Here is a 15901-nt window from a genome sequence, read left to right on the forward strand (position 1 = left end):
ACGGTTACATGCTGCCCTCTCACCCCGTCACCACGGTTACATGCTGCCCTCTGACCCCGTCAGGCACTGTGTTCTGGACTCTTCTGTATCACCACTGCAGGACACTGCTGTTTGTAGGAGGCTGGCTGGGCTTCATTTTAGCCATAGCTCCATATTCTGAACAGTGTCCAGTCAAAACAAGCTTTTCATAGTTTCTTTATTTTGCCTTTTACCCGTCTTAATGTTTTATTCCTGTTCCCAATATTAGAAGGCTGCACAAAGTGCTCAGACATCAGTTGTTGTCTGATTTGACCTCTGGCCTAACTGAGTCTTCTTTGTAACGTAGGATTGCCCTGGACCGAACCTCGTCTGATCTGGACCGAGCCCTCAGGCTCCTCGACCCAGACACGTTTTGCCCCCCCGGTGTGCCCGACACGCGCCACCCGGTGCTGAGCGGCGCACACGTGACCACACCCACACCCCTCCCCCTGGCGGCCACCACCAACCCTCAGCGCTCACTGGCTCAACTCCTCGGTGACATCCAGGCCTGTAGGTGGCGCTACTTCCGCCCACGGCCCCTTCACCAAAAGGAGGAGAGCAGGAAAGACGCCGTTCGCACAGACGACAGGAGAGTCCGAGGAACCTTTGCGGTGGCGAGCGGCCCCAGAACCAGCCTGTCAGGTTTGAGACGTTCTAGCGTTTTCCTTTGTTAAAATTGTGGAAATGGCCTGTAAGGTGCTGAAGTGACTTTTCCAGGCCCGTGGACGACACACTCGTATGGCGGGTTTGGGTTCACACTGTGCTGTCAGGAAACATCTCCTGCCATTATTGATGCTCTTTTTAAAGAGAAGTTATGTAATAGAAATGGAAAGTAAACTTCAGGAGGGTTTTGATCAGCTGTGTTTGTGATCACCGCGTGTGTAGCGGCCAACGTCGCTGTCCGCATGGCGAAGCACGTCGTGTTCGTTTGGTGTCGGCCGTCTTCTGGGCTCCGTCTCTCACGGTCTCCGGGTCGGAGGGAGTCTGGGAGAACGGACCGGCACCCTGCGGGCTTACATAAGTGTACCAGGGCAGCAGAGCTCCAGTGCAGGATGGGTTTAGCAGGAGGCTGGTGTGGCCTCTCGTTCACATGGACCCTTCAGCCTACAGCAGCTCTGGGAAGTGACTTCACAGTCTGTCCTTCGAGGAAACTGTAGGAGGCATCGGATTGGACTGTAGCTGTGTGTGTGTGTGTGTGTGTGTGTGTGTGTGTGTGTGTGTGTGTGTGTGTGTGTGTGTGAGCGAGCATGCGAGGGAAATCGTAGCTTTAAACCATATTAGGTTTTCAGTTTAGATTTCAGACCAAAATGTAGATTCTGTTTTGGTGGTTTGTACTGTAGTTTCATGTGGACTAAGTAATCTAGCTAGTTGTGGCTTCATTTAGTTATTCAGTTGGTAAGACACTGAACGCAGAACAAATTGAGTTGAAAGTGAATTTTTAACTCACTGACATAAGGGGGAAACCCCCCCCCCCCCCCCCCCCTTTTTTTTTTTTAATACAATTATAGTGGAAGCGTGCTTGTGCCCTCTAGTGGTAGAAAATGATAAAAATTGAAATTTTATTCTGATTTTGTGCAGCAAAAAATAACTTGGTGTCTTTTAATAGCTGCATTTGAAATGTTGGACAAAAGGAGTTTTTACTTTAAAAACTTAAAAAAAAAAAAAAAACAAAACCAATATGGTGATGATCATATCTGAATTCCTTGGCTCAAAACACCTTTAGTTTCATTGTTAATAAACTTTATTAACTATTTAGTTTAAACTTTAACAATTTACTCTCTCTCTCTCTCTCTCTCTCTCTCTCTCTCTCTCTCTCTCTCTCTCTCTCTCTCTCTGTCTCTCTCTCTCTCTATGTCTCTCTCTCTCTCTGTCTCTCTCTCTAGGGGTGATCACGGAGGAGCAGTTCCACACCCACCAGCAGCAGTTGGAGCAGATGCAGCAGCAGCAGATAGCCCAGTCTCTCCACCAGCAGGGCCCCCAACCACAGACCCCCGCCCTGCCCGAGCGCCCCCACCCACACCTCGCTGTACGTCTGGCTTCCATGTGCCGCTGCCTGCTTGATCACACGCACCAGTGCTGTCTGTTAGCCACTCCAATCTAATGAAACCACACCATTTTACTGTCTATAGCCTCTCGAGCGATCGGTTCATGAGTTTGACTGGTGCTGCTGTCTGTTCTCTCTGTTCTGTAGACCACGGTCTCCACGGACTCCATGTCCAAGACTCTGGACTCGGCCAGTGCACACTTTGCCGCTTCTGCTGTGGTCAGTGGGCCGAACCAGGAGAGCAAGGCCCACAGAGTGGGACTCAACGGGACCCTGCCCAGTCAAGGTCGGCCCGCCCACACACGTCCACTGGTGATGAGGTGCTATGGGAAGACTTGTGAACCACCAATAAGACTAATACAGTTTAAATTAGTAAAGCTAGAATAAAAGTCAGTTTACGTTACAAGATATTGTTAGAGAGAAGATCACAAAAAGACTAAGAGCTTGCAGGACATAACCTTTGCAAACCGGGAGGACGATTTTAAACCGTATGTGCTGGGGGACAGGAAGCCTCGCGTTCGTGCGTCCTAACCAGAGCAGATTCAGTGCTGCGATTGGCTCTGAACCCCTGACTCAACCTGTTCTGATAGGCTGCTGGACGTTCATTGACGATAGAAAAAATGGTTGTTACTAACAAGACTTTGGGTGTCTGTAGACTTTGCCAATCTTAAAAAATCAGTCATGTTATGATGAGGCTAAAGAGTGTCTAATGGCAGCCGGCAGACTTATTTACAGTGGAGAAAGAACTTTTTCATAGTCTTATAACATTCTTATAACAGATACAGTCAATCACAGACCATCGAACCAGTTTTCCTGCTGAAACATTATAGCTGGTGCCCAGAAACGTCCATACACCAGTGTGCAGGGCTAAACCAAGGAGCAGGGGGACAGAATGTGACGGTGAGAGCTGTGAGCAGAGCGTGCTGGTTTAGGATAGCTGACTCCATGTCACTGTAACGACTGACCAGGGCGCAGAGAGATTACGTTCTGTAGAACGGGAGATTGATCAGGAGCAGAAGAGTTGAAATTTCTTCATTTCCTAAAAGAAAACTACATCTTGTTTAGTGTGTGTGATTTACTTCATGGCCGTTCTGTTTCACCACCTGAGGAGCATTTCATATTCTCAGATGTTCTGGTAGAACATCACTGGATACTGATCTGAAGAAGTACTCCAGTGTAACTGGTGCTAATTATGTGTCCAGTTTAACCGATAAGCTCATTCCGCTCATCTCCACTACGGCGTCTCGCAGGTCCCAGACAGACCAAATTTGGACGGCCTGCTACGGGCTCCTCCGGTGCCGCCATGGTCCGACCGCCGGGAGGCCCCTCCAGGCCGGTGCCGGGCGTGCCACAATCGCTCCCCCAGGGCCTGGGGCCGCTGAGCAGCGTGAGTGCCGTGTCGCCCGCCCACGCACACCACCACTCCGCCCGGCCCTGCGCCCCCTCTCCGCCCACCCTGAAGCTGGCCAGTGTGGCCAGCACCCTGGACCACGTGCCCAGAGTCGCCCCGGGCACCGCCACAAACAGCCTCGCTAGGTCCGAGCACCGCAACACACACACAGGAACACACACGCACACACACGCAGCTCAGTTCTTGATCATGTTAACTGATGATTTTTGCTCCTTTTCTTTTCCAGGGATAAACATGACCCTGAGAGGCTAGCACTTAACGGAATGGCAGAGACCACAGTGGCCATGGAGGTGACATAACCCACCCTCCGCACCCCCCGCTCACAGAAGACCCACGACACGAGTGAGCCCGCCCACGGACCTGTACCGCATTGAAGCATATCAAAATATTAACAGTCAATTTGTGAATATTATATGTGTACATTTTGTAAAATTGGGAATTATCACTACCTTGTAATATAGTATATTTGTATCATTAGTGTCATTTGTTACTTGAATTCTAGATATTTTGTCATCATGCTTGTGCACTCGACTGCAGCAGGTGGGGTATAAAGGGAAGGGGGCGTGGCCTCAGTGCAGGGATTATGCGCACGAGTACAGTTCAGACATTTACACATTTTAACTATTTATTTTGCCATGTTTACATTTTTGTATCTCATACAAATAAATCAGATTTTGTGACAAAATGTGGATATTGGCATAGCTAGCATATAATTTTTTTCCGGATTTGAAGGAAAAAGTCCAATATAATTTGGTTTCACAAATTAATTTGTTTTTTTTTTTTCTTTTTTTATTTTGGTGATGAATAATTTACTATTTTTGTGACATTTGTGAATGACAAAGTTCTGGTATTTTACTGATTTTTATGGTTTGTTTTTCTTTTTATTCTCCCTCAACGTAAGAATGTTATTTGGAGAACGGCGGTCTCCGTTAGAATGTATTTCTTTACGTTTGTTCTGAAAAGGTCCAACTAAAGATGGTGAAACAGGCGACATGCTGAAGTTTTAGTTCTGCTACCACTGACCTGGTGATACTGACTCACACTCGCACTCGCGATTCTTGGACAGAATCCTGCTCAGCTGATAACAGAACACCTGCAAGCACCTAATGTGCTCCAGAGACCCACTTAAGTGGTGCTGCGGAGACCGGCCACTTAAGTAGTGCTGCGGAGACCGGCCACTTAAGTAGTGCTGCGGAGACCGGCCACTTAAGTAGTGCTGCGGAGACCGGCCACTTAAGTAGTGCTGCGGAGACCGGCCACTTAAGTAGTGCTGCGGAGACCGGCCACTTAAGTAGTGCTGCGGAGACCGGCCACATAAGTAGTGCTCAAGAGACCAGCCACTTAAGTAGTGCTGCGGAGACCGGCCACTTAAGTAGTGACAGTGCTGCGGAGACCGGCCACTTAAGTAGTGACAGTGCTGCGGAGACCGGCCACTTAAGTAGTGCTGCGGAGACCGGCCACTTAAGTAGTGCTGCGGAGACCGGCCACTTAAGTAGTGCTGCGGAGACCGGCCACTTAAGTAGTGCTGCGGAGACCGGCCACTTAAGTAGTGACAGTGCTGCGGAGACCGGCCACTTAAGCGGTGCTGCGGAGACCGGCCACTTAAGCGGTGCTGCGGAGACCAGCCACTTAAGCGGTGCTGCGGAGACCAGCCACTTAAGCGGTGCTCCAGAGACCAGCCACTTAAGCGGTGCTGTGTCCATGCGGTCGGAGGCTGTGGAGTGATCTAGATGCGTCCATACTGCCACATATCTTGCTGTGAATGGTTAAATTTATACATCAATCATCTATACCAAATAAATGTCCATTTTTATGTGTACTTGCCTTCTTTAAGGGGGGGGGGGGGTCCAGTAAACATGGTGTGCTGGATGGGTTTGGTGTGTTGAAAGGCTTCAGGACAGTTTGGTGCATTTGTGATCACACTAAGAGTTAGCAGCTGCTCCTTTAGTGCTGGGGGGTGATTTTACTAGTTTTTTGGACAGTACCATGTTCCAAAATCATTTTAGCAAAAGGTTAAAGGCTCAATGACTGGGGACTTAAGAATGTGATCACATCACCTCCTAAAGAAAGCAGTGTGAGACCTGCTGAGATGGTTCAGATATGTACTACGTGTCCACATGAGTGTTGCAGCTACAGTGTCACTGGTAGTATCTTGTCTGAGCTGTGTAGATGAACTGTGAGAATCTTGGTTTCTATAAGTAAATTGCCTGGGAAATATCCGACCCATCATTCCACAGTTAATGGTTTTGTCTATTCAAGATGTTCTCTGATTGGTGGAGACAGAAATCTGGCATGTTGGCTCTCTTCATGCTCCAAAGTGCAGTTGGTTCTACAGACAGGAAGCATTGCACCATGGGTAGAGGAAGACAACCGGTGGATATGCTGTCAGTACTCGGGTGATACAGGGGAGAATGCACCTCTACAAAGGCACTAGGCTGCTGCTTGAAAGTTGTCACGTCCAAGCTGGATATCGTGGTGGGGACAACAGCATCCCCTGCAGGCCATTACTGCTCACTACACCCACACGTGAGACCACAGTCACATAACAGGTTATGTAACTGTATTTCGTTCAGTAGGTTTTTCTCAAATTTGTGACACTGGGCACACATAATTATGGCATTACTTAAACAGCCAAACCATAGCCTTAAGAAACAAAATTACTTCATCTAAATTTTAGCGGAGAACTGGGTGGATGGAGATGCAAGAACACTGTTGTTCTGAAAATCTGGCCCGTTTTACTTCAATGAAACATTAATGAAAGTGTAGTTACATATGGTGTCTGTTTTTTTGAGATTCTTATCTTCATCATATCACAACAACTGCAATGCAAACAGATTACAGTCATTACTGCAGTGTGTTAAAATGCCACAGGACAAATCCTTAATTCTTATGGTTGAAATGTGTTTAACAAAATGATCAGCAAATAAAACAATGGCTAATATACCCAAACACTTCAAAGTCCTCCGGGATGACACGGCACATCGTTATCCCTTTTTAACGACCCCCCCCCCCCCCCCCATTCTACAGGCAAAACACTGGTGGTACACACTGCAACAACTCTAGATGTAACTCTACATGTTTATTAACACAGCCAATAAAATAACTAAAGGCAAGTTCATTTGTATAGCACTTCACAGTGTTTTATATAGATATAGAAAAGAAGTATGAAACTTATGTACAATCCAAGATTTATCACATCAGGGAGGTTTTTGACATAAAACACAAAAATGAAAACATTAAAAAAGCTATTTTAGGGCCATAATACCAATGCTGACCACTGTCCTGTGCCAAAACCGGGCGTGTGAGCATCAGAACTGGACCATGTAGTAAGAGAAGCAGGTGGCATGGTCAGATGAATGAGGTTTTCTTTATATCATGTGGATGGTAAGATGCACGTGCATCAGTGGAGTGGAGATGAAACCAGGATGCAGCATCAGCAGAGGTGGTGTGATGTTCTGGGCAGTGTTCTGTTGAGGAACCTTACATCCTGGCATTCATGTGGATCTCACTTTGACACATCTACCCGAACATCGCTGCAGAAGTAATGAACCCCTTCATGAACCCGGTGTTCCCTAATAGCAGTGCCAAATGTGTGTGTTTGTGCTGTACATGCTGTGTTTTTATATTTTTATTTGTAAATAACAATGAATTCTTTATGAATAAACTTTCCTGCTTCATGTTATTTTTGTTATTGTGTTATGTCTACAGTAGACATGCACATATCAAGCCAAATTTCATGTATGTGTAACAAAACTTTTTCTTATGTACCTTTGTCTGCAAATGTTTTATTTCAGCCTTCAAAAACTGGACTATGATGCCATCTGGTGGGCATTCAATTCCTGACACACACAGGGCTGTAGGCTCTGTCCTGAATACATCATCAGGACACAGTCAGAGGGTTTATTAGTATTTATTTATTTTGTACTTTTACCTCAAATCAGTACGAAGAAGACTTTTTGTGCCTAAATAGCCTGATGAGTAATTTTATGAGTCATTTTGAATGCTGAATCCCTATAGTTGAAAGTAGAACCGGCCACGACCAATGTGGTGCCCTATAGGCAAGTTGGTGTCCCCTGCATCATCAATCATCGGGTTGATTGTATCAGTATTAAAGAAACAAATAAAAATCAAATGAATTATAAATATTACCGTATAACAAGAAATATATATAAAGCTGTTGCACAAAAAATATTTGTAAACTATTTTACATAAAGTAGTACATAAAACTTTTAAATATTAATAATAAATTAAAACATTAAAAACAACAACTACCACCATTGCAAATGTGTGCAGTTTGCCTACTGCAACATTGTTATTGTATCAAAAGTGCATCTGAAATTAACAGAGGAGCATATGTGTGTTTTAATATATATTTATTTTAAAACTTGCTGAGCTAAGCTAATAATAGCACCTACTAGGATTGGGCAGTATGATGACAGTATTGTAAAATTGTGGCAGTATATTAACCACGTGACGTGACGCAACGTGCTAAATCTGTACTTTGAAAAATTGGGCGCAGGTCGCGCGCGGGGGAGGGGGGGTTATTAATTTGACTATTATTAAACATTGAAATTATGATTATGTGGACTTTTCTTGTTTTCACATTTATTAATTGTTCATTTGTAAAAAAAAAAAAAGAAAAAAGAAAAAAAAGAACGCATGCACGCGAGCGCCCCCCCCCCCCCTGGACAAACGGCGCCGCTAGCATTCGCCTATGTCGCCTAATGGAGGAACACCTGCCCTGGTTGAAAGACAGACAATATGCTGACATCTTTTCGTATGCCAAGAAAGTGTCATCGAACTCAATCAGTTTACGCAAATGTGCCTGTAAAATGACGAATACTGGTGACGTAATTAAGAACTTTCACCTTGGCAATTAATTAACATCAGACTTCAAACAGTAAAGAGCGGACAAGAAACGTCCATTAACAAAATGTAGGCTGGATATGTTATATATGATATATTATATATGATATATGATATATTATATATGATATATGATATATTATATATGATATATGATATATATGATATATTATATATGATATATGATATATGATATATGATATATTATATATGATATAGGATATATGATATATTATATATTATATATGATATATATTATATATTATATATGATATATGAACTTCACTTGTGTCAGAGGGCATCACAGGTGTGTCTAAAGGACTAAACCAAACTCCATATCTCCACATGTTGTTTTGGGCCACAGTTGGAACCGTGACGCGTGACTAGAGTCAATCACCTCACGTGATCAACTCTAGTGATTATTGGTGACGCAATTAAGAACTGTCACCATGGCAACCTCGTTAGAGACAATCATATAGCAACTAGAAAACACAAGTTATTGGTGAAGGATCATGCGCGGACTGCAGCAAAAGGTGCCTTTTCTGATCAAGACTGTTGGAAATGAGGGGTCAAGGTAAATCAGGTTGCTTAATATTAATTAATATTAATTAATTTCGAACTTGGTTCGCGAAGACAGTTTTAAAACAGGCGTCTTAAAACTCGGCCCAGCCTGGTTTTGTGAAAGTTATGGAATTATATATAATAATACGTAATTAGTCTTGTCCGTCTCCTAACACACATGGTAAAATAAAGGTGACGTGGCAAATATGTACTCTAAATTAAGGTTGATCCGAGTCAAATTCCCTTAAAATACAAACCATTAAATAAATGGAGCCAAATACGCCACCCTGGGAATGTTAACTAATGAACGCCCGTCCCAGGGTAAGAAAGGGACTAACCAGGATTAACAAAACATGTATTCAAGAAACGGGCTACAATAAAAGAAATTAACAATTAAAAATCACCAAGACCGTCAATTAGGATAAAATATGAAAGGAGCGTCTGGGTGGAATGAGCGGTCGTGTGACTCGTCGAAATGCAAATTAAACAAAAGGGAGAGGCAAGTCTCGTGTGTACACACACACACACACACACACACACACACACACACACACACACACACACACACACACACACACACACACACACACAGTGATTCCACACCAACATGTACCGCGGTAAAGTTGGTTCAGCGTTCTATATTCGCCAGACATTCACGAAAGAATGGGCTCGTTATTAAAAAAACAACATGTAGTGTATGCGATAAATACCTATTATGTAATTCCTACATATTGTGAATTTATCCCCACACAGTGGCTTTCAATAAAAATACATTTAGAAGATGTGAAAAGATTACATCTAGGAATTAACGAAGAGTTCAAGTTAGTCGGTAAGCGCTTCAGTGCCAAGACGACTTTTCAAAATAAAAGTCATGGGTTAATTCAACATTTTAACATGTGCAACTGAACATGTGAACCTACAAACACAAAGGTATCAAGTACATACAAGGAACAATGCATTTTATGTGCATCTGGACATGTGAAACATTTGTCACATTTGTGAAAACACATCAAAGCTCACATTTCCTATATTTTGCATTGGCGGCGCAGAATACATGGGGCTCACAGTTAAATAACATGACCTAGACCCCCCATTTCAGGTCTATGATCAAGTACACATAAGGAGCAATGCATTGCATGTGCATCTGGACTTGTGAAACACTTCTCACATTTGTGAAAACACATTATAACTCAGATTTCCTATATTTTGCATTGTCGGCGCAGAATACATGGGGCTCACAGTTAAATAACATGACCTAGACCCCCCATTTCAGGTCTATGATCAAGTACACATAAGGAACAATGCATTTTATGTGCATATGGACTTGTGAAACATTTCTCACATTTGTGAAAACACATCAAAGCTCACATTTCCTATATTTTTGTAACGGTTCTCACGCTGCGTAGCGAGGAGACGGACACAAATGCTGAGAGGAGCGAGATTTATTAAAGGGGATACCATACTCATCGTCAGAAAGCCAGGCAGGGTCGATCACAGGAGGGCAGTCCGAAAAACATGCAAACACAGGCATTACAAAACAGGGGAACACGAGTAACAGGCGAGTAATCAAAAGACAAGGACACAAAACGGTCGGGTACAACGCTGAACAAGAACTTAGTCAAACCAATCAAACAAAATACCAGACAAAGGACAAGGGAGACTCAGGGGCTTAAATACAAGGAATCTAACGAGGGGCAGGTGACGGTAATAACACGGGGCGTGGTAACAAACAAGGTAATCACAGAGACGAACGAGCGGGGCGGGGTAAACAGGTACGAAACACAGACACGAGGGAGTTTGGAGTGACAGCTAACGGAGGGGGGCACGGTCATACGTGACAGTACTCCCCCTCAAGGCGTGCCACTCCGGGGCACGCAAGGGCAGACAGGGCAGGGGACCACGGGACACAGGACAAGGGACCAGGGGCATGGCAGGGACTGGAGACAGGGGAGCAGAGACTGGCCAGGAGCCGGGTAGGGACTGGGCAGGACAGGGGACACAATGAGACCCGACAGGGCCAGGGCGAGGAATAGGGGCAGGGCCAGACGAGACAGGACTGGGGACAGACACGGGAGCGGGGCCAGGGGACAGGGCGGAGGCAAACACAGAGGCAAAGACACCATGAACAACGGAGACAGGCACAAGGTGGGTGACAACTTGGGGAACAGACATGGGGACAGGGACAGAGAGGACACCACAGGAAACAGACACAGGAACAGGAACATGGACACGAACAGACACAACCACGGGGACAGGGACCAAAACAAAACCAGGGATGGGACCAGGGAGCAAGGGGAACACGGGCAACGGAACATAGGAGGCACAGGGCGGAGCAGGGGGAACACAGAGTCTATGCCCAACAGGGGGCAGCACAGTCCCAAGGGCAACAGGCGGGGTCCGCTGGCGGGCAGCGGGGACAGGAGCCGGCAGGCGGGCAGCGGGAACAGGAGCCGGCATGGACAACCTCCTCCGGGTCGCGGGTACAGGAACAGGCCCGGACCTGACGTCCTTGGGGGGCGGAACCACCGGGCTGACGTCCTTGGGGGGCGGAACCGCCATACTGACGTCCTCGGGGGGCGGAGTCGCCGCAATGACGTCAAAATATAGGAAATCTGAGCTTTGATGTGTTTTCACAAATGTGAGAAGTGTTTCACAAGTCCAGATGCACATGCAATGCATTGTTCCTTATGTGTACTTGATCATAGGCCTGAAATGGGGGGTCTAGGTCATGTTATTTGACAGCGAGCCCCATGTATTCTGCACCGCCAATGCAAAATATAAGAAATCTGAGCTTTGATGTGTTTTCACAAATGTGACAAATGTTTCACAAGTCCAGATGCACATAAAATGCATTGTTCCTTATGTGTACTTGATCATAGGCCTGAAATGGGGGGTCTAGGTCATGTTATTTAACTGTGAGCCCCATGTATTCTGAACCACCAAAGCCAAATATAGGACATCTGAGCTTTGATGTGTTTTCACAAATGTGATAAATGTTTCACAAGTCCAGATGCACATGCAATGCATTGCTCCTTATGTGTACTTCACTACAGACCTGAAATGGGGGGTATAGGTCATGTTATTTAACTGTGAGCCCCATGTATTCTGCACCGCCAATGCAAAATATAGGAAATCTGAGCTTTCATGTGTTTTCACAAATGTGAGAAGTGTTTCACAAGTCCAGATGCACATAAAATGCATTGCTCCTTATGTGTACTTGATCATAGGCCTGAAATGGGGGGGTCTAGGTCATGTTATTTGACAGCGAGCCCCATGTATTCTGCACCGCCAATGCAAAATATAAGAAATCTGAGCTTTGATGTGTTTTCACAAATGTGATAAATGTTTCACAAGTCCAGATGCACATGCAATGCATTGTTCCTTATGTGTACTTGATCATAGACCTGAAATGGGGGGTCTAGGTCATGTTATTTAACAGTGAGTCCCATGTATTCTGCGCCGACAATTCAAAATATAGGAAATCTGAGCTTTGATGTGTTTTCACAAATGTGAGAAGTGTTTCACAAGTCCAGATGCACATGCAATGCATTGCTCCTTATGTGTACTTGATCATAGACCTGAAATGGGGGGTCTAGGTCATGTTATTTAACTGTGAGCCCCATGTATTCTGCACCGCCAATGCAAAATATAGGAAATGTGAGCTTTGATGTGTTTTCACAAATGTGAGAAATGTTTCACAAGTCCAGATGCACATGAAATGCATTGCTCCTTGAATGTACTTGATACCTTTGTGTTTGTAGGTTCACATGTTCAGTTGCACATGTTAAAAAGTTGAATTAACCCATGACTTATTTTGAAAAGTTGTCTTGGCACTGAAGCGCTTACCGACTAACGTGAACTCTTCGTTAATTCATAGATGTGATCTTTTCACATCTTCTAAATTTATCTTTACTGAAAGCCACTGTGTAGAGATAAATTCACAATATGTAAGAATTGCATAATAGGTATCTATCACATACACCATCTGATTTCTTTAAATAACGAGCCCATTCTTTCGTGAATGTCTGGCGAATATAGAACGTTGAACCAACTTTACCGCGGTCCAACACGTAGGCCTACTACGACGCTCCTCGCGGCTCCTGCAGTATAAGCTACAAATAAGAACAAGACGACATCAAACAATCCCGCCGATAAATCACAAACAACGCCAAATGTCGCCACCGCTCCTTCCCAGCCCACTGATCTCCAGTTCCCGACTGACTTGGTCAATAATAAGTTTATTGAAGGCCAAAGGCAGCTGGAGGGCTGGGACTGTGTGTGTGCACCACCGCGTCCCACTGGCGCCGTTTCCACCTCCTCCTGCAGGTGAGCGCTCCAACTTACCCACGCTTTAAAACAACTACACTGTAAAACACCGTGGAGAAAATGACTCCCGTTACCTCCGTCACGAGATGCCTGAAATCTGGAAGACATAAAACTGGTGCACCAAAGCCCAGACATCAAATAGTGACGGCAAACGTCCTAGCAAATAAATGCATATTTACGAACACGGTGTTGTAGGTCTAGCGCACCACCTCGCCAAAGGGGAAGAGCAAAACCAGGACTGCCCCCCCCCCATCAATAATCAATAATTCCCCCACAAAAATCACAATGATCCCTCCTTATCCTGCCAGGCGTTTAGAGAGGGCTGTAAACTTTACAATATCTAAATCAGTTTGGACGTGGTGTTGGAATTGACCAAAATATAGACGAAAGCAATGTTATTTGAAACTTTTATTTCTTACGCTGCAATTGAATATAATTTCTCTATCTTCATGTGTTGAGGTATAAAATGTCCGGCGTGCATAGTGTAACAGTTTGTATTTGCTTTCATCACACTCTTGTAATTAATCACTCTCCATTTTAACCATTTCTTCCACAAAGGGCTTCAGAATGCGCGTGTATGACTTCGGGGCACTTAAACTGCTAACCTTCCTACAGGCCTGTGTTTGCTTTGTGTCAGGGGGTTACTGAACGAATATGGTGGCTTGCAGTAGAATCTCTGGGCTACTATAAGCACTAGGCCACTAATTTAACATGAACTCATTGCATATTACATATATTACGCAGGATAGGAAGATAGATTAGCGCTTTGATGAGGACAATTGCTATCACTAACTACTATAATGTCACAATCAGCTGATGTCATATTGATGTATCGCCTCATTTGCAATAGCAGTTCTAGAATATCTGGACTGGGAGGGTGTGATGATGCCAGTAGCTCTGGCCCATCACCAAAAGACTCTATAGACATTCAAGTAATGGACAAAATGTAGTACTGACCTCTAGGTGCGATTCTCAGGGGGACTGGCGGCCCAGCCAGCTCCTTCTCTTATAGTGGCCGAAGGGCCCTCGGCCTACTAAAGGAGGGGAGGGGGGGTTACAGGTCCTGGGAATACCTGAGGACAGATGTACACAATGGATGGACATATTAATCATCATTATTGTTATGGTGCACTGAATGTGAAATGTCATGTATATATTGTTACTGCAGTAAGGTTATGTAATGTATGTATGGTATGTTTGTGTTTATAGATAACCCCTGCTAGTGGTAATGGTATGCCCCAGCTTAATTAAGGGGAGGGGCTACCAGTATAAGAGGGCTTCCTCTCAGAGGCTAGGGGAAGGTAGATGGTGGAGAGGTTGATGTTGGTTGGTTATTGGTTGGTGGATATTGTATGTGTTGCGTTAAGCCCAAGGAAGTTAGGGGCTAGACTGGCTGCTGTTGCCAGTGCTTGTTTAAAAGTACTGCTTATAAGCCTTTGCGGGCTTGAGTACATTGTACATATTAGTTTTCCTTTATACAGTTTTCCTTTACGTTTATTCGTCAGTTATTTATTTATTCATTGGATTTCAACATTAAAACACCTGGAACTGGAACTTTTGTGCGTGCATGTCCATCTCACTCTCTGTAGTGGACCCACCTCCATATTCACCCACTCGTACCACGTTCACAGAGGGCCAGACCGGGACCAGTATGTCTGTCAGAGGATCCGGGGTGGGGGGGGCTTAAAGAGGGGTGTTCAGATCCAAAAGTTTTTAGCCTAATTTGCTACAAAAATCGCTACATTGCTAGTTGTGCTGCTGCTTTATCGCCATTCACAAAATTATGCGTCTCACACCACACCTCATTTAGGGGGGGCATGGGGGGGGGGGGGGGGGATGCTGTCACAGGGGCAATGGTCCCCCGCTAGAACTGCCACTGCTCATTTGTTGTTTTTCCGTGGTGTCCACAATAATCAACTGCAGGTAAGATAGGTCTGATGGAGATGGAATTTATTAAATGATTCTGATAATGTGCACAGGACACTTAACAGCACAGTAATATGATTCTGTAATATGTGAAAAAAGATTAAAAAGAATAAGCTAAAAATATATATATTTTTAAGTCAGCATGCTAAAGAATGTTTTCTGTGTTATGTTGAGGCTCAACATGGTGAAGTGTTAGAGTCAACCAAAAGCGTACAGACATCACATCGCAGAACAACCAGTTAGGGCAGTCTACATCAGACTTTAGTGTTCAGTAAAACATCAAAAGACCTTCCTGCAAAAAAGGCCAATAATCCATTGAAACATGTTGAGAAAAATAGTGGTCATATGGGTGGTGGTTTACAGAGTTTTGCTTATTTGGTTTAGAAATTTGTCTGAAAATGTCAGAAAAAACCTTCTGAGCTGATTTCACAACTTCACTCAAGTACACACAGTGTTCTGGAATAGTACAGGAACAGGTCTCCCAGCAAAAAGGGCAGAATAATCCCTTGAGACCTGGTGAGACAAAGGCAGTCTACCCTTTGTTCTCTAGAGAGTGCTTATTTGGTTTATGATTTGGCAGTCTACCCTTTGTTCTCTAGAGAGTGTTTATTTGGTTTATGACTTTGGCAGTCTACACTTTGTTCTCTAGAGAGTGCCTACGTGCTTTATGGATTTTTCTGAAAATGTGAGAATTTGCAGGTGATGAAATGATAAAGACCTTCTGAGCTGATTTCACAACTTCACTCATG

The 15901-nt window shown here is 44.5% G+C and overlaps 1 protein-coding gene across 2 annotated transcripts in view; it reads left to right on the forward strand.

The window, feature by feature from the left end:
* Positions 1-5286, forward strand: part of epc2 (enhancer of polycomb 2) — a 13567-nt gene extending 8281 nt beyond the window's left edge. The window contains exons 10-14 of one of the 2 annotated variants that reach the window (XM_076998310.1): positions 326-660; positions 1902-2044; positions 2210-2348; positions 3313-3598; positions 3700-5286. In XM_076998310.1, coding sequence (XP_076854425.1) covers positions 326-660; positions 1902-2044; positions 2210-2348; positions 3313-3598; positions 3700-3772 — 976 coding nt within the window. In that variant the 3' untranslated portion in view covers positions 3773-5286. The remainder of the gene's footprint in view (positions 1-325; positions 661-1901; positions 2045-2209; positions 2349-3312; positions 3599-3699) is intronic. The other variant, XM_076998312.1, reaches the window with a different exon arrangement.
* The last annotated feature ends 10615 nt before the right edge of the window (positions 5287-15901 follow it).

Source organism: Brachyhypopomus gauderio, chromosome 3, assembly GCF_052324685.1.
Source record: "Brachyhypopomus gauderio isolate BG-103 chromosome 3, BGAUD_0.2, whole genome shotgun sequence".
In the NCBI taxonomy this organism is placed as follows: Eukaryota; Metazoa; Chordata; class Actinopteri; order Gymnotiformes; family Hypopomidae; genus Brachyhypopomus; species Brachyhypopomus gauderio.